Source organism: Colobus angolensis, unplaced genomic scaffold, assembly GCF_000951035.1.
Source record: "Colobus angolensis palliatus isolate OR3802 unplaced genomic scaffold, Cang.pa_1.0 Scaffold141, whole genome shotgun sequence".
NCBI lineage: Eukaryota > Metazoa > Chordata > Mammalia > Primates > Cercopithecidae > Colobus > Colobus angolensis.
Window position 1 is genome coordinate 586,572 of NW_012114500.1, and position 26,609 is coordinate 613,180.

The window sequence follows — 26,609 nt, forward strand, 5'->3', positions numbered from 1 at the left end:
GTGGTTCATGCCTGCAATCCCAGCACTTTGGGAGGCTGAGGCAGGAGGATTGCTTGAGACCAGAAGTTCAACACCAGCCTGGGCAACATAATGAGACCACGTCTCCACAAAAAATTTAAAAATTAGTTGGGCATAGTGGCACATGCCTATAGTCCCAGCTACACAGGAGGGTGGGGCAGAAGGATTGCTTGGGCCTGAGAGGTCGAGGTTGCAGTGAGCCACGATCATAACACTGCACTCCAAACTGGTGCAGAGTGAGACTCTGCCAATAATAATAATAATAATAATAATAAAAAAATATTAAAATTCCAGGAATTCAATTGTGAAAGAGCTGCTTCTTTTTGAGAGGGTAAGTAGAGTGGGTAACATAATCTGCCATACAGCTATATTTCCATTATTTTAAGCAGAAAACAAAAAAAAAGCTTAAAAATGGTTTTAAGAATCTCCATATCTAAACAGTGTTATTAAACACAAAAACAACAAAGAATTAGACTTAAGTTTAATGTTTTACCCCATACCTTTAATTCTAGTCTAAAAAAATCACTATTTAAAGTACAATAGAAGTCTCTCTAACCTACAAGCACATTTGCCCTATCTTCTATTAATAATAATAACATTTTCACTCTGCGTAGCCAACCTTATATGTTATATTCTGGCAGTTTTCATCCACAGAAGCATTAAGGATAGGAAACTGTAGTAATCCCAAGGAAACAGCCTGTTTAACAGAAAAAGAATGCAATTTTAGCACTTTTAACTCAGAAGGGATAGGGAATTTGAAATAAGAGGTATAAAAGGAGAGAGAGAGAGAACTCTTATTTATGCTGAGTTTATTAATTTCAAGTCTACATGTACCTAGTCACATTACTGCCAATGTTACCTTCAAGCAATGTAGAACTAGGTCACCCTAATCATTAAAGAATAAAAGATAGTCAGGTAGCTTGTAAACATCAAGGAGATTTTCAAAATAATGATGCAGACCAGCCGAAGTTCCAAAGAAAATGTCTAAATTCTAGGTGATTTCCTCACTGACATGTTGAATCTTAAGATTTCCATGAGAAGTAAACCTGTGGTTCAAAACTAGGAATCAAAACACAAAAAAGCAGGTAAGCTATTTCCCTGTGTGGAAAGAACCCCTAATGAGGATTTCAAAGCGCACTGACCATTAGATGCCAATTTGCTACTTGGTGTCCTTGGCCAGCTGAAGGGCAGAGATGGCCTGAACATTTACTTTACAGCTCAAGTCTCACTGAATAGCATTTACATTTTCCCTCTCTGCCACCTTCTCCCTTTCTTTTTTCCTTTTGTCACTTACTACCATTTCTCTCCTGTCCATATGCAGATTTCCCTAACTGTATCCAAATGTTCTTGATATCTGCTCCCCTGCCCATTCGGGATCTAATAATCAAGTTTCATACCTTACATGTGGTGGTCATGCATTGTATTAAATTTAAAAGATAGCGAAATAAAAATGCTTAAGATCATTCTTAAAAAGACTTCCCTTCCCCACTGCCCTTTTCTGGTCCCTGTTAAAGTTCTTTACATGCATTGTGTTATTTTTCTCAGTGCATCAGGGGTCTTGATGGAAAAAAATCAAATTCTTGAACTAGAGAGTTAAGAAAAAAGTTTAAATATATAGAGACATTTCATAGTCATTAGTTTAGTTAGGACAGGTAAAGAGAGTAGATCAACTGAAGAAAAATACAATGAAAAGAACTGCTATGAAGAACTGCTATGAGTTCCTTAATTTTTATGATTTGGAAGTTTTTTTCTTGTTTGTTTTTGAGACAGGGTCTTGCTTTGTCACCCAGGCTGGAGTGCAGTGGCATGATCTCAGCTCACTGTAGCCTCAACCTCTTTGGTTTGAGTGATCCTCCTGCCTTAGCCTCCCGAGTAGCTGGGACTACAGGTGTGTGCCACCATGCCCAGGTAACTTTTGTATTTTTTGTAGAGATGGGGTTTCACCATTCTGCCCAAGCTGTTCTTGAACTCCTGAGCTCAAGCAATCTGCCTGCCTTGAGAGAACCCTTTCTTAGAAAAAAAAAGGGGGGGGAAATAAAGGAGAACAGTTTCTGCCTCATGAGGCTCAAAGCCCAATAAGTGAGTAAGTGAAGAGAAAACTGAGTAAGCACTCACAATGCACTGAGATAAGTAACAGTGGGAAACAAGAGTATTTAATTCAAATAGTGACAGCCACAGAAGGAGTCTGTACCTGACCACAATTTGGGATTTATTTGCAGGTGTTTGATGGAGAAGAAGGGGCACTTCGAGTGGAATTGTGTATTTTAGCAATTATGGGTAGCTTCATATTAGGGAGTGAGATAAGAACGGAGAGGCAGGCAGCAGAGACTTACAACACATTTGTATGCCACACTAAGGAGTATGGAAATTATCCTAAAGGCAATGAAAGGGAACCACTGAAAAGAATCAGAGAATATTACAATAATTTGATTTACAGAAGACCAGTCTTGGTGCAGTGTAGAGAAAGGACTGAACATGCTCGCATTAGAGACATCAGTATGTCCTTCAGAGTAGAACAGACCAGAATCTGAAAGAGCTTCTCCACCTGTTAGCTATAAGTCCTTTACAAGTTTCTCAACCTCTCTGAGCCCCAATTTCCTTAAATGGAAAGTGGGGACAGTAATATTTACATGTCAAGGTTACTTGAGAATTAAGAGATAATGTATACAGCATGCTTAGTATGGAGCCTGGCACATGGTAGCTGCTGCACAGTCACTAATGTGAGCTAGACTGTAAGCTGCTCAAGGTCAGCTGATGATCTTACTCTATTTTATACTGGTCCCAAGGCTTAGCACTAGAAATGATTCCCAGGAGCCTCAATATAAGTTTGTTAAATAAATATTAAATATATGTCAGCGATATTGCAAAATTAATATCAAGTCTCATTTTAGTTCAAACCAGGACTTGGCTGGAGTGATCCTTTTAGGATTAAAGGCTTTACTTAACTGGCAGAATTGTCTCTGCCTAGCTCAAAGATAAGTGGCTAAAAATATGATATAGACATTTCAATTTTATAATTTCCTATTAAACAAAGAAATGGCACATTTTCTAACTATTTGATGTTGTGAAAAGTAATATTTTTATTCAAGGCCACAGTCAACACATTGCATGTTGGCAAAGCAAAATTTAAATGTCCTACTTGGGGGGCCGGATGCGGTGGCTCATGCCTGGAATTCCAGCACTTTGGGAGTCCGAGGTGGGTGTGGATCACCTGAGGTCAGGAGTTTGAGACCAGCCTGACCTACATGGTGAAACCAAGTCTCTACTAAAAATACAAAATTAGCCAGGCATGGTGGCAGGTGCCTGTATTCCCAGCTACTCGGGAGGCTGAGGCAAGAGAATTATTTGAACCCGGGAGGCGGAGGTTGCAGTGAGCCGAGTTTGCGCCATTGCACTCCAGCCTGGTTGACAAGAGCAAAACTCTGTCTCAAAAAAACAAACAAACAAATAAATATCCTACTCAAGCTTTGTTTGAAATGAATGAAATCTCACCTTTAAGAAGAAAGGCATAAAGGAGAGTTTAATTCCACGAGCAAAAGCAATGGGTTTTAATTCTTCTCGGAGCTTAACCAGTTCAGTAAGGTCAACCTCATCACAATAACCAAAATGAGGTATCTTCAGGGCTGCAGACATAGTCTTGACCATTGCTTTTTGAAAGCCTGAAAAGCATTCAATTGTTATTCATTTATTTAAATTCTTAAATTTCTTCATCCTTTTTTTTTTTTTAAAGAAACTAAAATGGAAGGTTCTCTAATGTCCTTTACTCTCTGTTAAACCCTTCCTCTTACTACTCTATTCATTACGTTACCTTACATTGAAAGTCACTAATTTCAAAGCTGGAACATTGACTGCATCATGACATTCAGTGGCAAATGCAATAACATAGCAGCAGGTAACTGCTTTAAATGCTGTGTTATATAAAAAATTCAAAAGAATGCAAGCCATGTATTTCCCTAACAGCTTTCCTGCAAAGCCACTCTTCTGGAAGTTAATCATTCCAAGAGTTTATAAATAACAAATCAGAACTAGTTATTTTGAAAGCTAACTACAAACAGTGAATGTTTAAAACATCCTGTGTGTCTTCAAACAGAGCAATTATCAGTATACAAGTTCATACTTCAAGAAATCTGCTAATGTATTCCTCTTCAGAAGTTAATGGTACACATAAATTGGAAGTGTTTCCCGGAAAAGCTGTTATTTCATCATTTAAAAATTATGGCCAGGCATGGTGAGTGGCTCATGCCTGTAATGCCTGCACTTTGGGAGTCCGAGGAGGGTGGATCACCTGAGGTCAGGAGTTTGAGACCAGCCCGGCCAACATGATGAAACCCTGTTTCTACTAAAAATACAAAAAATTAGCTGAGCATGGTGGCATGCACCTGTAATCCCAGATACTCAGGAGGCTGATGCAGGAGAATTGCTTGAACCTGAGAGGTGGAGGCTGCAGTGAGCCGAGATCATGCTACTGCACTCCAGTCTGGGAAACAAGAGCAAAAATCCATCTCAAAAACAAAAAAAAATAAAAAATAAATTATATGCTGACTGAAGTTGAACTTCCCCTTCAGTAAGACTTGAAAACACCATATTATATACATTTACTGAGGTAGCTTCCCCCAAAATAAATGAACTATTGCCTTATATTATTGTTATTATTATCATTACCTTTTATGGGTTCTGTTTTGTCTTTGCCTGTGAATACTGGAGGTTTTGATACTGGTATAGGAATAGTCATGTCTTTTGGCTTTGGTGGAGGTGGCATAATTTCAGCTTTTGGTGAAGGAGGTAATATAGCTCCTGTCTGCTTTTCCAAATAGTTGAGGATATCTTCTTTAAGTATTCTCCCCTCTTTTCCTGAGCCAACAACTTCACTCAGCTTAATCTAAAAAATGATATATTTTAATGCCAAAAATACAACTACTTAAAAATATCATTAAAGTTTCAAAATGGAATTTGATCAGTTGATGGTAAAATATATCTGTCCAATAAATTAGTAAAAAGAAATAACCTTTTCATTTTCTACTTAAGTAATCATTTATTACTTTGTATACACTGTTCACATGTGCATGTGGTAACCAACAGGTATCTATATTATATATAATCTAAAGCTATTTATGAAAACTTACTTTTTAAAAAAAAATTTTGTAGAGACAGGGTCTCACTCTGTTGCCCTGGCTGGTCTTGAACTCCTAGCCTCAAGCCATCTTCTCAACTCAGCCTCCCAAATGTGCTGGAATTACAGGCGTGAGCCACTTTGCCCAGCTGAAAACTTACATTTCTATACTCAAGTATTTTAAAATCTCTTGCATAATTCTTACTCAACCTTTTCTATTCTTGGGGACTACATAAGAAGAGGGAGAGCTGAGAATTTAAGAGAAACTAAATGCTCTACCAAATTTAGACTAATGTTTCTGACGTTGGCTATCAGTTAAAAACGTAACAGCTTAGATGATCATAATACAAAAGCTCTCTCAAATGTTATTTTTCTAGTAGTTGCTTTGGAAATATCAGTACAAAACATTTAATTCTATTTAAATACAAACAAACATAAGAGCTTGGAATGATCTCCTCACATATAGTATGTATTAATTTCTTAGGAATAGGCCCCATTTCATTTGTATTAATGCCTCTCTAAGGATGACTAAAATAATAAAGGACTTTACTCAGACAAACACTAAGTGTGTAACAAATGGACTATGAAAATTTAAACAAATAATTTTTAGGCAGTTACAAACAACCGCAAATGCCACTGGTTCTTAATTTTAAACAAACTCAATTCATAAATATGTAAACTGAAAGAAAAAAGATGATTTCTGATAACTAAATCCAATATTTAATTTTTAGTAATCACACAAGCATTCTACCCAAGTATCCTATCCACATCTTTAGGGAGGGTTTTAGGAAAGCGAGATCATACATTTCTTCTATATATTCCTTTCTATATTATTAAGAAAAAAATTATTAAAATGCTTCATAGATTTCAAAGCAATATGTTAAATCATTATTTCATTGGATGCCCTTAATAACCTAGTGTTCCATGTTACTATATCTATTTTCTGCTATGCCAAATGGTCTTCATACTTAAACACATTTAAGGGTTACATAAAATTTCATCAAGGATACATAACATAATTTGACTTTGAACATGTATGCATCTTCTAATTTTTGGCTATATAAAATACAAGGAAGAATGTATCCTAGATGATTTTCTGGGGATTGTTCCCCCATGGCAGGATAACTGGCTGAAAGAATATGAACATTTTAATGACTCTATTACATATTTCACAAAACATAAACTTTTATTTTTTTCCCACAGCAACCTTACTTTTCTCAAAAAGAGACAAATAAAAAGTCTCATTGTGGGGCACAGTGGAAAGTATTCAGGCTTCAGAACCAGAAAGATTTGTGTTCAAATCCCTAGTTCAGTTTACTTGGTTTCAGATAAGTTAATCAACCTTCCTGCAGGGTCCTTGTGAGGATTACAGATAATGTGTCTATAGTGTCTGGCACATATGTGCTCAAATAATGGGGCAATGATTGTTGAGGCTGTATGTAACGTCTAAGAGCACAGGTTTTGGAGTGATATAGACTCACTTTCGAATCCTGGCTCTGTTGCTGTGTTAGCTGTGTGACCTTAGACTAGTTACTTAAACCCTCCAAGTCTTAAAACAGCTCCTTATCTTACAGGGTTAAATGAGAATATGTAAATACCTATCCCAGTGCCAGGGAGCCACCCTGCCTGGCATTCCACCTTCCATTCAGTCAATGACTGGCAGAGGAAATACAAAAGGCGGGCCTCCTTGCCTCAAAGCAGTAATTCTGGTGTTCTCCCCTTCACCCTCAGATCAGGCCAGAGTCTTTCTTTTTTTCCTTAGGACCATGGCAAGCTTTGGGACAGGCTAGGTGTTTGATATCATAACCATGTCTGGCCAATTTCCCTTCTCTTCCCTTTCTTATCCTGCCTCCTTCATTCCCTTTACAGGTTTTCCCTCCTTCAAATTCCTATCTGGTGCTGTGCCTCTAGAATACCTGACCTAAGACCTGGTATTTACAAGTGCTCAATAAATGGTAGCTCTTACTGTTATTAGGCTCCAAGAAAGAATAATAAAATCACACTGCTCAATTGACAGTAAGTAATAAGTTTACAACTTCTCTTTTCTCCCATGTATTTTTATGCAACTATGATTTTTCAGTAGCAAATATTTTCATGTTTCCTTAATTTCACTGAGCCATTTCATCATGGGATAGTTGGCTAATTTTTCAGAGGTACAAATGTACACTTTCTATACAATCTCAGACTTAAATATTAAGAGAACTTACATTGTTTTCCATTGCCAGACGGCGAACTGCAGGAGTTGCCAGTGTTTTCCGGCCCTTTATCTCTTGGTGTGTATGTTCATCATGGGACACTGCAGGAGTTTCAACAACATCTTCTTCTGAATCTGGTAACAAGGTAAAACTTAACTTCAGTTGAATTTTTTTTTTTTAAATCTTAGTGGCCTATAATATCTAAATAAATTAAAGTTATCATCTAAATGTATAAAAGTTGAACTACTTCAGAACAGGAAAACACAACTATCCTAATGGTATGGGTTGAGTGGGGGTGTGTGTGTGCTGGTACCTGGTACTTTTTAATTATTAGTATCTGGTGGATATGTCACTCCTGTTGAAATAATATAGCAGCTACAAGTTAAAAAAAGAGAGTTTTCCTCAAGAAATTTTAAAATGTGTTGTGGCTAGGTGCAGTGGCTCATGCCTGCAATCCCAGCAATTTGGGAGGTCAAGGCAGGCAGATCACCTGAGCCCAGGCATTCAAGACTAGCTGTGGCAACATAAGGAGACCCCATCTGTACAAAAAATGTAAAAATTAGCTGAGCTTGGTGGCACACGCCTGTGGTCCCAGCTACTTGAGAGACCAAGGTGGGAGGAATGCTTGAGCCCAGGAGGTCAAGGCTGCAGTGAGCTTGCATCACTGCACTCCAGCCTGGATGACAGTGAGACCCTGTCTCAAAAAAAAAAAACTGTATTTTAAATATTTTTCTAATAAAATTCTCATTTATATTTATAAACAGCATGGAATAAGGATCAAATGTAAGATAAATTACATGAAAGAATGGGCTGGGCACAATGGCTCATGCCTGTAATCCCAATACTCTAGCAGGCCAAGGTGGGTGGATCACTTACTTAAGCCTAGGAGTTTAAGACCAGTCTGGGCAATAAAGTGAGACTCCCTGTCTCTACAAGTAAATGTTAAAAATTAGCTGGGTACGACAGCACACATCTGTGGTCCCAGCTACACAGGAAGCTGAGGAGGGAGAATCACTTAAGCCCAGGAAGTCAAGCCTGCAGTGAGCCATGTTGGCACCTCTGCACTCTAGGTTGGATGAAAAAGTGAGACCCAGTCTCAAAAAAATCCGCACCAGACAAGAATCATAAAATCTTTGACAATCTTAAACACTTTCCTGAGATGATATAGTATTTAAAAGCTTGCTCTACTTTGACTAGTTTAAGAAATGCATGGTGGCTGGGCATGGTTGCTCACACATGTAATCCCAACACTTTGGGAGGTAAAGGCAGGAGAATTGCTTGAGGCCAGGAGTTCGAGATCAGCCAGGGCAACATAGGGAGACCCTCTCTATATAAAAAATTTAAAAATTAGCCAGGTGTGGTGGGGTGTGCCTGTATTCCCAGCTACTCAGGAGGCTGAAGTGGGAGGATCACTTGGGCCCAAAAAGTCAAGGCTGCAATGAGTCATGATCGCACAACTGCACTCCAGCCTGGGTGACAAAGCAAGGCTGCCTCAAAAAGAAAAAAAAAAAAGGAAAAGAAAAAAGAACTGCTATGGCTAATGCTAATTTGGTTGTTTTATTCTCTAGTTCTGGATTCTTGTAATTAGAAAAACCATCTCAGGCTACTAGCATATATTTCTGCAAGCAAAAGAAAAATGTTTTTGAGAGCATTTAATTGTCAAATTCTGCTGTTAGGAAATCAGTGATGTATATGTATAGCAGAATCTGAATTGGTAGATTAAAGACTGACAGAACTTCTGAAAATGAACAGACAACTGAATTTGCTTTGACAGTTTTGACATTCATTTCTAGGTAAATAAAAATCTTCTACTACTACAACTGTAATAAGACAGTCTATTCATTCCTCTTTACTAGTCTATGAATTGGCCCAGTGGAGCTACAAAGAAATTCTCCTAAAGGTGAGGAAGGGAAGAGAAAAAAACCCCAAAACTTGTATTGAGCACCTATTATGTGTTAAATACTGTGCTGCATATGCAGTATCTTAATTTACTGTTCATTCCAACTGTTTAAGATAGGTGTTATTAACCCCATTTTACAGATATTTTAAAAAGTGAGGTTTGACTGAACGGATTGGCTCAAGGTCAGACACCTAATAAATCTAACTGCTGAATTCAGTCCTGAGGCTGACTCAGTCTGTGCTGTTTCCATTAGTTCACGGACCTAGTAAATTTTCTTTCTGGTCCAAGTAGCTAGAATACAACTCCTATAGTTCAAGGTATAATTTTGTTGAATTTTCAGAATCCTTGTATATTCTCCACATCTGTTAAAGTCATTGGAGAAATAAGTAAGAAAGATTAGCATGAGGAACCAAGATCCAAAGGAAAATCAGGGGATTCAACGATAGGAACCCCAATATGGTAGGAACTCCAATGCTAACTTGGATAATGCATATTTGCTGAAGGCAAGGTATAAATATCCAAATATATCATATACAAAAATTATTACATTATTTCCAAAAGACCAAGTAATTTATTGCTACTCACCTTTCTGGAAAACATTTTGTGATTATTAACTACAAAGTACTACCCTTTTAGAGTAAGTTGGGTGTAAATATGAGTGACAAACTTACTTGTGAGAAGTCACTCATATATTACTTCTAATAGTCATATAGTTGTTGGAAGAACGCTGTCTCTTAACCAAGTAATAAAATACCACCTTACTACACAGCACTTTAAATAATCTTCAAAGTGTTTTATTTTTTGCTTTTTTTAAAAAAATAAAAATACAGACAGTGTTTCACTACATTGCCCAGGCTGGTCTTGAACTCCTGGCTTCAAGCGATCCTTCTGCCTTGTCCTCCTTCAGTGTTTTTACACATATTTTCTCCTCTGATTACAAAAATGTTATGAGTATGCAGGACAGATTTCTCATTACCAATGTAGAAACGGACTCTAAGGGGGATGAAGTTGACCAAACTTGAATTTCACAAGTCTCCCCAATTGATATGACTTTCGTGTTTCTAGCATTACAGTCTAATATGTGAGATTGTAGCCTTTGATGATTGATCTTCAGTTAGGGAATTAGAGTACAGTTAAAGCTTTAACTAATTTTTAAGAAAAAGCAGACGAACTCTGGTAAGTAAGCACTTTTTCTTATGAAGCCTGTCAATTTAGTGTTAAGGTAATTCCTCGTAGAAAGCAAATTTATAAAAAAAAACACATTATTTCAGGTTAACTAAATAAAATAATAATATGAATTGATAAAAGTAAAACTGTGAAACTGCAATATTCTTAGGTATTTCTAAGAACAACATTAAGTGATCCAATTAATTCACTCAGCTAGGAGAAATTCTTTTAAGAAAAATGCTGTGGAATACTCAAGTATTCAAGTGTGTTTGGAAGACCTTTCTTCACCTTTCTTCCAAATGTTTATAAATTGAAAATTAAGGACAACCAAACTGAAGAGATTTCATTGCATCTTCTTTTTCACTTCAAATTATTACAACAGTGAATTCAATCAATTTAATCTACAATAGGCTGTACAAAATGAACAGTTACAGTTACCAAGAGCACCTACTATGCCTAGCATTGAACCATGCAATTTATGTTACTGAATGTAATTTAGTTAGATGATATACTACATTCTTGGAATGGTTTTATGTCAAAGAGCTTTTCTTTAAAACATTTTATATTAATCCTGGTAAACATTTCAATATTATAAAATCTATGTATTTATAAACTAAACTGTGTTGCTGCAGCAGAATTTTGTAAATATGCGTATGTACAGTGTTAGAAAGTCCCATTGCTCTAGATGCAAAATGAAGCAGCTATCCATCCTCTCTGAACTAAATTATCAGTGTAACAAAGTGGTTAGGAGCATGGGCTTTCACATTAAACAGAGCTGAGGTCAAATCCTAGCTCCACCACTTAGTAGCTATGTAATCACAAGCAGGTTATTTAACCTCTGAGTCTCAATGGTCCATGTGTCAAAAGCAGATATTATACTTGTTAAATGAGATGTTGATGTTAAGGGGTAAATGCAATATAATGGCAGAATAATATCAGTTTTATAAAGTATTCCCCTAAAGCTCACATCCCTCTTTCTCCTCCTTTCACTGCCCCATGGTACCTCTCAATTAGGTATAGTAACTCTCCACTTATCTGGTTGTGGAGCATCCTGGCAACTTCATCTTAACACGGCTTCATGGCCCAGAGTACCTAAAATAGGTGCCACACAGCCTCAGCATTAAAACTGTGCACTTGACCCACGGAAAGGTATTTAGACTCTTACTCAGCTCCTATTTGCCTTTGTTAGCAAATACTTCTTAACAAACTTGGTTATATGTCTTCTCAGAAAGTTAGGAAAGTGGGTGATGACCTGGCACAAGGACAATCTAAACAGGCTGAAAAACTAAAAATCAAATGCGGATTTGTATTGTTTATGGTACAACGGTGAATGTTCATAACATGTCTTTGCATAATCAAAAAGGCTTACTCAATATCCTCACTTTAAGAAGTAACATATATGAAGTTTTTAAAAAAATTAGTGATTTCTCTGAAAAAAAAGTTTTTGAAAAGTTTTGGTACAAAGTGTTTTAGTTGTTTAGAAAAGTGAGGAATCGGCCGGGCGCGGTGGCTCAAGCCTGTAATCCTAGCACTTTGGGAGGCCGAGACGGGCGGATCACAAGGTCAGGAGATCAAGACCATCCTGGCTAACACAGTGAAACCCCATCTCTACTAAAAAAATACAAAAAACTAGCCGGGCGAGTTGGCGGGTGCCTGTAGTCCCAGCTACTTGGGAGGCTGAGGCAGGAGAATGACGTAAACCCGGGAGGCGGAGCTTGCAGTGAGCTGAGATCCGGCCACTGCACTCCAGCCTGGGTGACAGAGCGAGACTCCCTCTCAACAAAAAAGAAAAGTGAGGAATCATGTTACTGTATTAAATAAATAGAGGGTAGAGAAAGCATCTGTCACCACATCATCTGTAAAGACAACTCGAGGTAACACAATTTAAACTGAGTTGGTTTTAGTTTTGTTTTGGTTTTGAGACAGGGTTTCCTCTGAGTAGCCAGGACTACAGGGGTGTACTACCATGCCCATCTAATTTTTTTGCTTGTTTTGTGTGTGTTTTTTTAAGAAACTGGGTCTTGCTCTGTCCCTTGGCTGGAATGCAGTGGCACAATCATAGCTCAATGCAGCCTCAAACTCCTGGGCTCAAGTGATCCTCCCACCTCAGCCTCCTGCATAGCTGGGACTACAGGTGTGCTCCACCACACTTGGCTAATTTTTGTAGAGATGAGGTTTCGCTGTGTTGCCCAGGTTAGTCTCAAACTCCTGGCTTCAAATGATCCTCCTAATGCTGGAACTACAGGCATGAGTGACTACACATGGTCTAAACCAAGTTTACAGTCGACAAGGCACTGAAACATGGAATAGCTTTGATATAATGGTGATAATGTTAAGTAACTAAAAAAAAAAAAATTAAGTAACTGGATTTAAAAAATTAAGTAATTTTTAAAATAATATATACCTTCTTATATGTCACAGATACAAGTTGGCATAAGTGAGTCCAATAAACTGTTTTTAAGTAGAGGCCTGTCTATAGTCAAAGCACTCATAGATAGGACTTGGAGGTCACAAATGCAGTTTCCCTCCCGAAAATTATCATGACCCTCCAGCTTTGAGAAGCAGACTACGACTATGTTACTAGTCTATGACTAGTCTATGACTAGACTACGACTATGTTACTAGACAGTACTATAGAATATAATTAGCATTACAAGATAGGACTTAATTTCCAATACTACTATTAAGATGTCTAGTCCTGATCTCTTCTACCCTTCATGGCTCTATGCTACAATAATTTTCTACCTGTAAAATGTTAATAATATAATTTATACTTCTAGAAGTCTTTTGTTAGTTTTTTATATAATTGGTTTTACTAGCATTAAGACAGGAAAAACATAAATTCAATATTGCTACAAATTCTTGCTTAAGAAAATATACATAAAATATTTAGAAATCTTTCTCATTTCCACAATTAAAATAAGCATATATAAATTTCTCTCATTAAACTGAATGTAATGTTCTATAGGCCTGCTTATTTGATACATGGGCTGATGCTTCATAGTTTATTCTTACAATAAAAATATAAAAAGCAAGTCCAAATGTAAAAGCAAAAAGGTACAAATGTGAAATAAAACTAGCATGCAAGATAATTGTTTAGAACATATTATGAATGGCAAATGAAATAGAATGGTTAGCAAATTATCAGTTGTTTATGTAGAATACTGTCAGATAATTTCTACTGTAAACATAACCTATCCAATGCCATTAATTTTGTTCTAAGCTTTACTGAGATACAGCTGACACACAATAAACCACACATACAAAAATATAAAGTCTGAGGCTGGGCGCGGTAGCTCACGCCTGTAATCCCAGCACTTTGGGAGGCCAAGGCAGGCGGATCACAAGGTCAGGAGATCGAGACCATCCTGGCCAACATGGTGAAACCCTGTCTCTACTAAAAATACAAAAATTAGTTGGGTGTGGTGGTGTGCACTTGCCTGTAATCCTAGCTACTCGGCAGGCTGAGGCAGGAGATTCACTTAAACCAGGGAGTCGGAGGTTGCAGTGAGCCGATATCATGCCACTGCACTCCAGCCTGGCGACAGAGTAAGACTCTGTCTCAAAAAAGAAAACAAAAAACAAAACAAACAAAAACAAAAAAAAATAAAATCCGATAAGCTTTGAAATATGTATATACTCATAAAACATCACCATAATCAAGATAATGAACATGTCTATCACTTCCATAAGTTTCCTTGTACTCCTTGGTAATCCCTCCTTCCCAACCCTTCCTACCCTCCATACTCTATCACCAGGCAACCACTCAATGGTTTTCTGTCATTACAGATTAGTTTGGATTTTCTAAAATTTTATGTACATGGAATCATATAGCATGTTTTCTTTTGAGGGGTGGGGTCTGGCTTCTTTCACTCAGCATAAAAGATTTATCATGTTATAGAGAATATTAATTTTTGTGAAAAAAAGTATCCAGATAAAAAACAGGGCCCCCATAAAATGTACTGTGATTTTATAATTTGCTATCCCCAGACTTATTAAGTTGGATCTTACTTGAGATGTCAAAACAAACTAAAAACAAAACCAGTACCAGGTGTGGTGGCTCATGCCTGTAATCCCAGCAATTTGGGAGGCGGAGGCAGGCAGATCACTTGAGCCCAGTTCACGACCAGCCTGGCCAACATGGTGAAACCTCATCTCTACTAAAAACACAAAAATTAGCCAGGCGTAGTGGCACATGCCTGTAATCTCAGCTTCTAGGGTAGCTGAGGCAAGCAAATCGCTTGAACCCAGGAGGCAGAGGTTGCAGTGAGCTGAGATCGTGCCACTGCACTCCAGCCTGGGAGACAGAGTGAGACTTCATCTCAAAAAAAAAGAAAAAAAAATCAAAAGGCCAATTAGCTGGGCATGATGGAGTCCTAACTACTCAGGAAGCTAAGGTGCAAGGACTGCTTGTGCCCAGGAATTCAAGGCTGTAATGAGCTATGATCATGCTACTGCACTCTAGCTTGTACAACAGAGCAAGACCCCGTGTCAGAAAACAAAACAAAATAAATAACACACTCCAACTGTTTACTTGTTCATATAAATAACTTGCTTTTTTAGATGGCTTAAATCGTTATCTAATCTGGTTTCCAGCTTGGGCATTCTAATTTCATGACATCCATAGTACTGTTCAGCATCGTTACTTGTCTCAGTTTATGCCAAGAATGAAACACTCTTTCCTTTCTAAATCTGAATCCAAAAAAAAAAAAAATCTGTGTTTATTTCAGGTAATTCTAAAGGTGAATTTTTTGTTTTGTTTTTCTTTAAACTTCTCTAAATCACAAAAGCATGGCTTTTTTTTTTTTTTTTTTTTGAGACAGGGTCCTGCTGTCACCCAGGCTAGAGTGCAGTGGTGTGATCATAGCTCACTGCAGCCTCTACCTCCTGGGCTCAAGTGATCCTCTCACCTCAGCCTCCCAAGTAGCTGGGACCACAGGTGCATGCCACCACACCTGGCTAATTTTTTTATTTTTTGTAGAGATGAGGTCTTGTTATGTTACCCAGGCTGGTCTCAAACTCCTGGGCTCAAGTGATCCTCCCACCTTAGCCTCCCGAAATGTTAGGATTACTGGCATGAGCCACTGTGCCTAGCCAATAATGTCTTTCAAAAGAAATTTAGAATCAAAGTAATACGAAGCACCCCTAACGCCCACATTATAGCCTCTTACTCATTCTATACTAATACTTAAAGGAACAAGAGCCCCTGAAGAAATGAATGATTCCAGGTGTGGGTGGGAAAAGTATGAGGTGAATCCCAGAACATCTTTTGTGCCAAAAGCAAGGAAGCTTTTAAAAGTTAACAGGACCGTGTTAATAGAACACATAGGAGCCAGCTTGAAGGGGTCACCACTAGAATGGGTTTGAGCATCCAGAAGAATAATGACTGTAATCGATTAAACACATGAAATCAGTTGAAACACAGTCATGCATTGCTTAATGATGGGAGTATGTTCTGAGAAATGCATTGCTAGGTGATTTCACAATTATCCAAACTTGAGTGTGCACTTACACAAATCTCTAGATGGTGTAGCCTCCTACACACCTAGGCTATATGAAATAGCCCATTGCTCCCAGGTCACAAACCTGTGGAGCATGTTATTGTCCTGGATATTGTAGGTGACTGTAACACAATGGTAAATATTTGTGTATTTAAACATATGTAAACATAAAAGAAGTACAGTAAAGATGTGTTATCATCTTATGGGACCACCGTTGTATACGCAGTCTGTTGTTGACCATAACATCGTTATGCTACATGTGACAATACACTCAAACACACACTGAGAATGCTGGAAAAATTAGTATCACCCTTTGAAGTGACTACTAAAGGAACTCTTTACTTCGAGAACCAGTAAAGGGAAAGAATTAAGCATTTATTTTCTTTCCAGTAAGAACTGTATTTCATAGAAACTGCATTTCATACTGTTAGCATACAGATAGCCCCAACACAGATAGCCCCCACTGATAGAGGAGAAAGGTCCACTTGACAGAAGAATGCCAGCTACTAATGTTAAAGGAATGACAGAATCTCAAAATCATCATTCTACAACCACTAAAGCAATTATTGACTTAGGAAGGATCTCAAACGATATTAGAACCTACTTATTTAGTGTCAAAGCTAACACTACATACATAATTTTCTGGTTTCAAAAGGGGAAAACACAATTCTACAATAGAGGGGTAAGGGTATCATTATCCTAGTTCAGTGTTTAAAGTTAGCATCACTATGGCAGTCATCAGACGTTAAGTGTATCCTGATGTGAAGCAACATGAAGTACACACCATGATCTATGATGTGTTCCACCCAAAATATTTAACTTGAATTCAGCCTTTATTTTTAAATTTTATTTGTTTTGTTTTTGTTTTTTTCTTTTGTTTGTTTGTTTGTTTTTGAGATAGTCTCGCTCTGTTGCCCAGGCTGGAGTGCAGTGGCGCAATCTTGGCTCACCACAACCTCTGCCTCCAGGGTTCAAGCAATTCTCCTGTCTCAGCCTTCTGAGTAAGTGAGATTACAGGCATGTGCCATCACACCTGGCTAATTTTTGTATTTTTAGTAGACATGGGGTTTCACCATGTTGGCCAGCCAGGCTGGTCTCAAACTCCTGACCTCAAGCGATTCACCCACCCTGGTCTCCCAGAGTGCTGGAATTACAGGTGTGAGTCACTGAGCCCAGCCTGAATTCAGCCTTTAAAACTTACTTCCGGCTTAAAGGAAATATATGAACTAGAGGAACAAGTTAAATAACACCACAATGCAACAAGACAAATCCAAAAAGTCTGACATTCTGCAAAACAAAGGCAATCTCTTCAAATCAGTGTCATGAAACAAAAGTAGAAGAGGATAAACTAGACTAAAAGAGACTTAAGAGATATAACAACTAGGTACAATGTATAGTCCTATATTGGATCCTAGTTAAAAAAAATCAATTGAAATATCAAGGACATTTTGGGGATAATTCACGAAATCTACATATGATCTGTCGATCATATAAAATGGAAATAGGCCAATCGTGGTGGCTCATGCCTGTAATTCCAGCACTTTAGGAGGCTGCGGCCAGCAGATCACTTGCAGCCAGGAGTTCAAGACCAGCCTGGCCAATATGGTGAAACCCCATCTCTATAAAAAAATACAAGTATTAGCCAGGCACAGTGGCGCACACCTGTAGTCCCAGTTACTCAGGAGGCTGAGATGGGAGAGTCTCTTGAATCCGGGAGGTGGAGGTTGCAGTGAGCCGAGATCACACCACTGTACTCCAGCCTGGGTGACAGAGCAAGACTCAGTCTCAAACAAACAAAAAAATAAAATTGAAATGTACTGTCATGAAAACATAGATGAACAAAGCAAACAGATTGGACTACAGCATATACAATATATTATTTTGGTTAAAAAAATACCTACATGTACACATATGACCTAGAAAAATGTCTGGAATGATATACACGAATGTATTGAGTGTGATTTGTGAACATTACAATTTTTGTTGTTGTTTTGGTTTTCTGTATTTTAGAACTTTCTGCAATGCACCCCTCCAGCTTTTATAATAATAAAAAGTAGTAGGAAGCCTTCAATAAATCATATTCTAGCTTTTAGAGGCAACATGTCATAGTAGAAAATATTCTGGACAAGGACTCAGGACATCTAAGTTCTAACTTTGGTCCTGTCACCAACTATTTTGCAAATTGTCCAACCTTTCTTTTTTTTTTTTTTTAAGAGATGGAGTCTTGCTCTGTCACCAGGCTGGAGTGCAGTGGCACGATCTCGGCTCACTGCAACCTGCTCCTCCCAGTTCAAGCAATTCTCCTGCCTCAGCCTCCCGAGTAGCTGGGACTACAGGCACACACCACCACGCCAGGCTAATTTTTGTATTTTTAGTAGAGACAGGGTTTCACCACGTTGGCCAGGATGATCTTGATCTCTTGACCTTGTGATCCACCCACCTTGGCCTCCCAAAGTGCTGGGATTATAGGTGTGAGCCACCGAGCCCAGCCTGTCCAACCTTTCCAGTTGGGTTTAGTTTCTTCATCTGCTAAACTGGAATACTTCACAGAATAATAAATGTAAAAAATTTTATAAATTATACGATGTGATTCTGGAAAAAAAAAGATTGTAATATTAGTTATTGTTCTACAGACTGCAGAACTAAGTGTCAGCCAGTCACTGTAATTCAATTACTCCTTCTAGACTTCTGAATTACACTGAGGTATCTTATCTCAGCACTTCCAAGGTGGGAATGCTGGCCTAGGAGTTCTGTCACAAAACCTATTGTTCTTGCAGCCCCTAGTATCAAAACTGATTTCTAGATGATAACACTTTGGTATACCACAACAGTGCTGTAAGGAACTTCTGAGTTAGCCAGTCAGCTGCCTACTACCACTGGGACTGCCAACTGTTTTAGCTTTCCTCTGTAACATTCTCATGATGAATTACCTTCTGACAGGACATCTACCACTTGTTAAGTCCCATGGTTGCTGCTTCTTCTAAATGCTGGTATCTTTGCTTTCATTTTAATTTTCCTTCTTTTCTCTTCAACTTCTCTTGAAAAAGTTTATAACCATCCCCAACATGAGTGCTTTTTTTTTTTTTTTGTATCAGTGGTAAACAGAGCAATCCATTATATTAGATTTCATCTTTAGATACTCCAATTTTTGTTCTTAGTGACCAGTATTTATAGCCTGAATCTTTAATTACTGAGAGAGCTTGTTGCCTCTTTGAACACTAAGGTCTCCAGAAGGCAGGAGTTCAGGTAAATGAAGTGTTACTGTACATATTTTTAACATGGCAACTGGTCAAAAGATAATCATGACTCACAGAGAACCTTTTCAATTTTCCTGATTTGGGCTTCTAAAACTCCAACTCAAATCCTGTAAGTTATTAAAAGTCCATCCCCAACCTTCTTACCCCTCCAAAAGTAGTAACATCACTGACTTATGTGGAACAGTGCATAACGCCACCCGAATGTTTGAGTCATTCCCCAGAGGAGAAAGGATGGGACATCCTCCACGTTTTTTGCAACATCTCATCTCTTCCTTTTGCTATTGTCTTTTTCCTCCCACCTTTGGTTTTGTCTTATCCTTCAATTCAGATTTCTATTTTGTGTTGAACTTGTTGCCTTTTTTCACACTGAAAAGATTACATTTCCCCAAGAGCCAAAAATAAATGGGAATAGAAAAAAAAAAAGATCACTTTTAATTGGGACCCAATGACAAAAAGAGACCAATAATCAATTTGGTAAAATAGATTAACAGATTTACAATACCTTTTAAAGCTTCCGTTTCTATGTCTACTAATGGCTTCCCCACATAGGCAATATCGTCTAGATTATAATAGAGTTTTTTAATGACTCCATCATAACGACTAGTGATGGTAACAGAAGCTTTATCACTTTGAACTTCACAGATGCTATCAAACTGAGACACTGTATCTCCTTCTTTTACATACCTAAAAGAGAAAGAAAGGAGACACTTTTACATAAACAATCATAAGTACAGATCATATTTAGGATGTAAATGCCATGCTGAGTTAGATCGGTATTCATCTAGCCCAGCATTTACTTTCAGATGGTGTACTAAGAAATGTTTCCGAGAAGACTATAATGACTTCCAGAGTTTCTTCAATGTATCTGCAAGAAATACTCAAAAAAATTTCAAGCAATCCATAGTCTATAATCCAAAAATTTAATTAAACTCTCAGGTTTTCTGTCTGACCCATTTATTAGAAAAATAAGTTCTAAAAATACATTTTTAAAGTGGTATTTCCTTCTATTGTCTTATATTACTCTTTTCCAAACTTTAAGGGATGCCCAATACTTCCAGAAGCAAGTTTAAAAATTGATGTCCTCAATACATATCCTTTGTGATTTTGTGAATTTTAGATGGGAGTTCTCCCAGTCTTTCTTTCTAAAATTATCTTAGCCTGTTCTTATATAAAGTCCTTCTAACCCCATAATCATTTTAGGTATACTTTACAGGCTTTTCTAGATAGTATTAGCAACAAAACAGGAGGAATGGGACCAAACCTGAAATAATACATCTAATTTTGATTCTAATGGCATTCTTAATGTCTCTAGTACTTATTTCTGACTTCTTGCCAGCAACAGATAGTTGTCATTCTTGCTTCTTGTCTTCCTATCCTAACCAGTCCTCAGCCTATGATAAAACAGCACCCATGACATAGAAACCAGGTTTAAAAGCACACACTTCCACTTCCAGAATGATGGATTAAAGACCTCTGAAAATCTGCTCTTCCATATGAACAAGTAGAGTGACAAAAGTTGTTAAAAATCTATTTTTTCAGAATTTTGGAAATTAGAAAAAAAAGCTTGCAACAACTAAGAAGGATGTATTCAGGAAAAATGGCTGAGTTTTGTAGTATTTTAACTTGCCCAATTTCCATCCTCCTTTCCCTAGCACAGCAGGAGCCAAATCAGCGGCCTCGCAGCCACTGTAAGGGGAATACTAGGTTTGGATCACCACAAAAAGCAAAATCCCCGGAAAACTGGCACTACAGATGGTCTCTGACTTTCATAATTTTTCAACTTTATGATGGTATAAAAACAATATGCCTTCAGTAGAAACAGTAATTTGAGCACCCATACAACCCTTCTGTTTTTCACTTTCAGTATTCAATAAACTGCATAAGATATTCAACGGTTCTTTATAAAATAGACTTTGTATTAGATGACTTTGCCCAAATGTGGGCTAAGGTACGTGTTCCAAGCATGTTTAAGGTAGGCTAGGCTAAACATTTTCAACTTAAGACATTTTAGTTTTGATGGGTTTATGACTTATCCCCATCATAAGTCAAGGAGCATCTGGGTGGTTGTTGTTGGTAGAGACAGGGTCTTGCTATGTTGCCCCGGCTAGTCTGGAACTCCTGGCCTCAAGCAGTACTCCCATCTGGGCCTCCCAAAGTGTTGGGATAACAGGCATGAGCCACCACACCTGGCCACATCTGTATCTTGTTTTATTTGCAACTTTTTGTTTGTAACTTTAAAAAAAATCCTATCTGATTTACAAGACAACCACATTAAAGCAATACTTATAAAACTGTGTTGATGTGCTTTATGATGTTTAAAAATGGAATACTTTCAATATGGAGTGATAATTATTTGTTTTGTTTTGTTTTTTGAGACAGGATCTTGCTCTGTTGCCCAGACTGGAGTGCAGTGATGCGATCTCGGCTCACTGCAACCTCTGCATCCTGGGCTCAAGCCATCCTCTCACCTCAGCCTCCCAAGTAGCTGGCACTACAGGCTTGTGCCACCATGCTGGGCTAATGGAATAATAATTCTAAAAAAGGAAAACAGGAATACATATGACAAATAGCAAAAGGAAGGAAGAGGCGATAGAGCTATATTGGAGCAAAGTCTGTATTCCATTAAGTTTCTGCTAATCCAAATTATAGTGTTTTAAATTAACATGTTAATTGTAATCCTCAAGGCAACCGCAAAGAAAATAACTTTAAAATATACAGTAAAAAGTTTACATACTCCAATAAAAAGGCAAAGATTGGCAGAATAGATTCTAAAAAAATGCTCCAACTATATGCTAAGAAATATAATTTAAATTCAAGAACACAAATGGTAAAAAGTAAAAGGATCGAAAAAGGTATGTCACACAAGGCCAGGTGTGATGGCTAGCCTGTAATCTCAGGAGTTTGAGACCAGCCTGGGCTACAAAGCAAGACTCTGTCTCTCAAAAAAAAAAAAGAGAAAGCAAGCAAGCTACAGTGGCTATACTATCAGACAAAATAGACTTTAAGACAAAAGAACATATAACATCTAAACTTGTTTTAGAAGTTTATCAAAGGATTTGTGAAATTTAAGTATTTTTTTTCTTTTTCCATACATTTGCTCTCACAAATTCTAAGAATAAATGAGGTTTTATTTAACCTTACCCAAAACCACACTACTTTCTGTTAAATTATGCTTCCTTACATATTCAAATTTCTATTCTCAGGCTCCATTTTAGACAAGAATTCTGCCCTTTAGCATTTCAAGTGCAACACAATACATATTTTTTCCTTAAATTATTTATGGATATTGTTTGAAATGCTTGTTCCTCAGTGCTATAAAGAAATAGCACTTGAACATAAATTTAATTTACTCAGCAAGGCCATTTTTACTTCCTGCAGAAAGAGTACATTCAACAGCAGTTTTGCTACAAGAGTACACGGAACAAAGAAGACAGGGTCATTTATAACCTGACGTATCCAACCTACTGCTGTGTCCGGTTTCCACTGGCTGGAACCGGACCTCACATTCTGTATTTGTCCTGATTGGCTAGCAACTTAAAACTTTTTAAAAGAGGCAAAGGTAGAGGAGAACAAAGGAAGGAGGAAGTAACTTGTGGAATGCTGAGAAAGGTAAAAACACCTTCAAATAAGGAAGAGGAACAGGCTATGACCTAATGTGTGCTTGGGCCACTATAAGCATGCCAGGGCAAATATTTAGGCTAAATTGTAGGAGCTAAGAACATAAAGTACGTCGATTTCTTTATCACGGCTAGCAGATACTTAAGAATGTTAGCACAGGTCTTTGAATAAATTTTGCTTCTTAGAGAAGTTACTATTTATTCCTAATTAAATGAGGAAGAACGTCTTTGAAGAGGAACCTCTACTTTACTTTTTCAATATTAAGTTAGGAAAAAAAAACAATTCAAGAAAGCTCAATATTTCTTAAAGAACTTCTGAAAAACTAATCAAATGATTAGTTTCTCATTAAAAGAGTTTTAAGAATTTTATTAGGAATAAAATGATTTCCCCTTCTAAGAGCCGTAAGCCCTATACTAAGCATGTGGGTGTACAGAACAAGAGGTAGAAATTAAGAAATGGTTTTTTAAAACAATCAAAAAAAGCTGGGTGCAGTGGCCCATGCCTGTAATCCCAACACTTTGGAAGGCCCAGGTGGGAAGATCACTTGAGGCCAAGAGTTCAAGACCAGCATGGTCAACATAGTAAGACCCCATCTCTACCAAAAAAAAAAAAAAAAAAACTATAAAGATTTTTTACTACTGTCTTGGTCTTGAAAAGAAGGTATTATCAAATGCATTTCTTATACATGATATTATTTCGATCCTTTCAACGCTCCAGAGGTTGGCAGAGCAAGTACTGTTATCCTCATATGACACATTAAGAGACCAAGTGAGTCACAGGTAGGACAGCTAATAAGTTTCGAGATCAGACTCTTATGATTTGAAGTCCATTGCTATTTCCATAATCCCACAATGCCACCAGACACATAACTGTAGGTATATTTATGTTATTACATTCTCTTCTAACTTACAAAGCAATAATAATAAGTAAATAATGTTTAAAGTAAAGAAGTAAAAAATAAGTAAATAACAAGAAAAGAATGTTCAGGTGGTTGAACCAGATTCTTAAAAGGATCTTTAATGGTATAAATCTAAGGTGGGAAGTAATCTATTTCTCATCTTAACTGCCACTTCTAAAAACCTCTAAAACTGAGTTCGGTACCCAGAGGTGTTTCTATTTTTCCAGAAGGTGAAATAAAGAAATGGGGTAGAGGATGAAAGGGTTTTGTTTCTTTCAGGCCCTTTTCTGGATAATTTTTTAATGTTTCAAAATTTATTTTTAGATTCGTGATTTTTGGTAAAATATTTTCATTTCTTCTAAACATGCAAGTAAACTGTATCAGGTAATGGTAAGTCAAACATACTTACATTCTTACTAAAGTCATTTTCAGTACAGTGAAGAGAGCGCAGACTACCTGACAGTTTTAAATCACATTGAATAAAGTACCTTGATGTGTGACAAACTCCTTCACCACTGTATCATCAACACAAGGTAATTCTACCTTATTGCTTTTAAAAATGCATTATGTGTTTATAAAGACGTTTCTCAATTTAAATAGATTCCAACTATCCATTAAATAAATAAAAATAAAAAGAGTTATTTTTACTCAAATTATTTTTAAATTTACTTAAGAGATTTTTTCAGATTCACTTACCATTCTTTAACAGTTACTTCTCTAATCCCTTCTCCAATGTCTGAGAGCTTGAACTGAACAACCTGTCCACGGACAGCTTCAAAGACAAATGAGAAAGGATCTCATTAAGTATGTAACATATTACTAATATATACTTTCACATCTAAAATCAGAGAATGTTCTCAGGCAGAGGCAGAAATTCTTCCATCTTACAGACAGAAAAAACAGCATTTTATAATTTTTAAGAGCATAACCATTATTCATAACCATCAGAGATTTAAATAAATTATTTTACAACACAGACCTCCTGGTACTGCCACAGAACTTACATTTTCCAACTTCCAAAATGGTCTGTTATAGGGCTATAAAAGGCCCCACTAACAAATTAATTAAATTTTGAAACAATATAATGAATAGAAAATAGAACAAAGATATACAAAGAGAGACCCAGCTAGATATCCTTGTTTTAAGTTATGAAACTATAGTAACATGAACAGATTTCTTTTGAATTTATATAACTATTCCATCTCATTCTTAATGGCTAAAAATCAGGCAGTTCTATATCTAGCAAACCTGATGGAAACTTGTTTGTCCAAACTTATGTTCTGCCAACTTATCCCTAAGTCGTCTCTTTCCTCTTTCCATTTTTTACCCCTTTTCAAATTTCTACCCATCCCTCCTTTTTTAGAGATAGAGTCTCACTATGTTCCCCAGGCTGGAGTACAGTAGACACTCACAGGTGCATAAATGCATACTACAGCTTCAAACTCCTGGGCTCAAGCAATCCTCCTCCCTCCATCTCCTGAGGAAGCTGGGACCACCCACCACACCCAGCTTCTATACCCTCTTTGTAATACTTAGATGCCAATGATACTGTATAGTAATTATTCTCAAAAGAGAAAAGTATTTCTGGTCATTTGAAAGCATGTATGGACCCTCCCACTTTTCCAGGTTAACAAATGGCTCTGAACCTATTCAGGAATGCTCCTGTATCTTTAGACTGCTGTTAACCATATTTGCTTATAAAACATATAACAAATTAATCAGGGTTGTAAAATTTTCTTAAATATGAGGAGTTAAATTAGTAATAAAAACTAAAAAATACATTTTGGTTATGGAGGTATTAGGTACCTCTTACTTCCTCTCTAGCAAGTTGGGTCCTCTCACAGCTTGCTAATTGGAGTATAACCTGGCAACTTTCTGAATGGTTTAGCATTAAGAATCGAAAGCATTTAAAAAAAAATTTTTTTTTAATCAACATTCTTGATTCCATAAGTAATTCCACTTGCTAAAAAATGGTTACTATAGGGTCATAATGAAGAACTGGAAATCCATCTAAGTAACACAAAAACAAGAAAATACACTATGGCACCTCTATACAAAGCAATATGCAAGGAACAGCAAGAGCATGAAAATGTGATGGTTTATGGCAAGGTTAAGGAACAAATAGTTCTCTATAGCCAAAGATACAGTATGTGGCAAGAAATCAGCCCAGATTTAAAAGACTTTGTGCACCATGCTAAAATATTTGAACTTCTTCCTAAAGGTGATCAGGACCCAGTGATAAGTTAACATGGTCATAAATTCTTTACAGCTGTTCCCATCAGGAGGCAGAGTCTATTTTACCAGTTCTTAAATCTGTGCTGGGCTGTGACTTGCTTTGACAAATAGAATATAACAGAAGTGAAGTGTGCAGGTTCATGAGCCTAGGCCTCAAAAGTCCACACAGCTTCTCCCTTCTCCCTTTTGGAATACTGCCCTAAAATCCTCATGGAAGGAAGTTGATCTAGTCTACTGGAGGATGAGACATCAGGAAAAGGAGAAATGAGGTGCCCCTTCTGAAACCCAGCATGAATTGTCCATCATGGATCTTCCAGCCCAGATGATCCTCTAGTCAAATACAGCCATATTAGGGAGCCCAGGCACAACCAGCAAGGAAATCACCCAGCCAACCCATGGAATCCTGAGAAATGATCAGTCCATGTTGCTTTAAGCCACTAAGTTGTGGGATTGTTTGTTATTCAGCAATAATTAACTGATATGGAATCCTATTTATAATATCAGATCTGCAATTTTAGGTCTATAATTTTAGAAAAAAAAAGTCTCTGGCAGGAGTATGGTAGAAGGGGTCAGGGAATGGGTGGCAGAGGCAAAACAAGGCAGGGGAAGCAGGAGGCTACTTCAGGTAATAAGCAGAAGTATAGAATTTATTAATTTATTATTTTTTTAGAGACAGGGTCTCACTCTGTTGCCCAGATTAGAGTGCAGTG

The 26,609-nt window shown here is 37.3% G+C and overlaps 1 protein-coding gene across 1 annotated transcript in view; it reads right to left on the minus strand.

Annotated features, from left to right (window-relative positions):
- The window catches only part of DBT (dihydrolipoamide branched chain transacylase E2), a 63,089-nt gene that overhangs the window by 17,202 nt on the left and 19,278 nt on the right, over positions 1 to 26,609 (minus strand). Inside the window, exons 3-8 of the mRNA XM_011935176.1 lie at positions 24,361 to 24,436; positions 19,651 to 19,832; positions 7,336 to 7,457; positions 4,681 to 4,897; positions 3,511 to 3,677; positions 638 to 715 (exon numbers count right to left, since the gene is read on the minus strand). Coding sequence (XP_011790566.1) covers positions 638 to 715; positions 3,511 to 3,677; positions 4,681 to 4,897; positions 7,336 to 7,457; positions 19,651 to 19,832; positions 24,361 to 24,436 — 842 coding nt within the window. The remainder of the gene's footprint in view (positions 1 to 637; positions 716 to 3,510; positions 3,678 to 4,680; positions 4,898 to 7,335; positions 7,458 to 19,650; positions 19,833 to 24,360; positions 24,437 to 26,609) is intronic.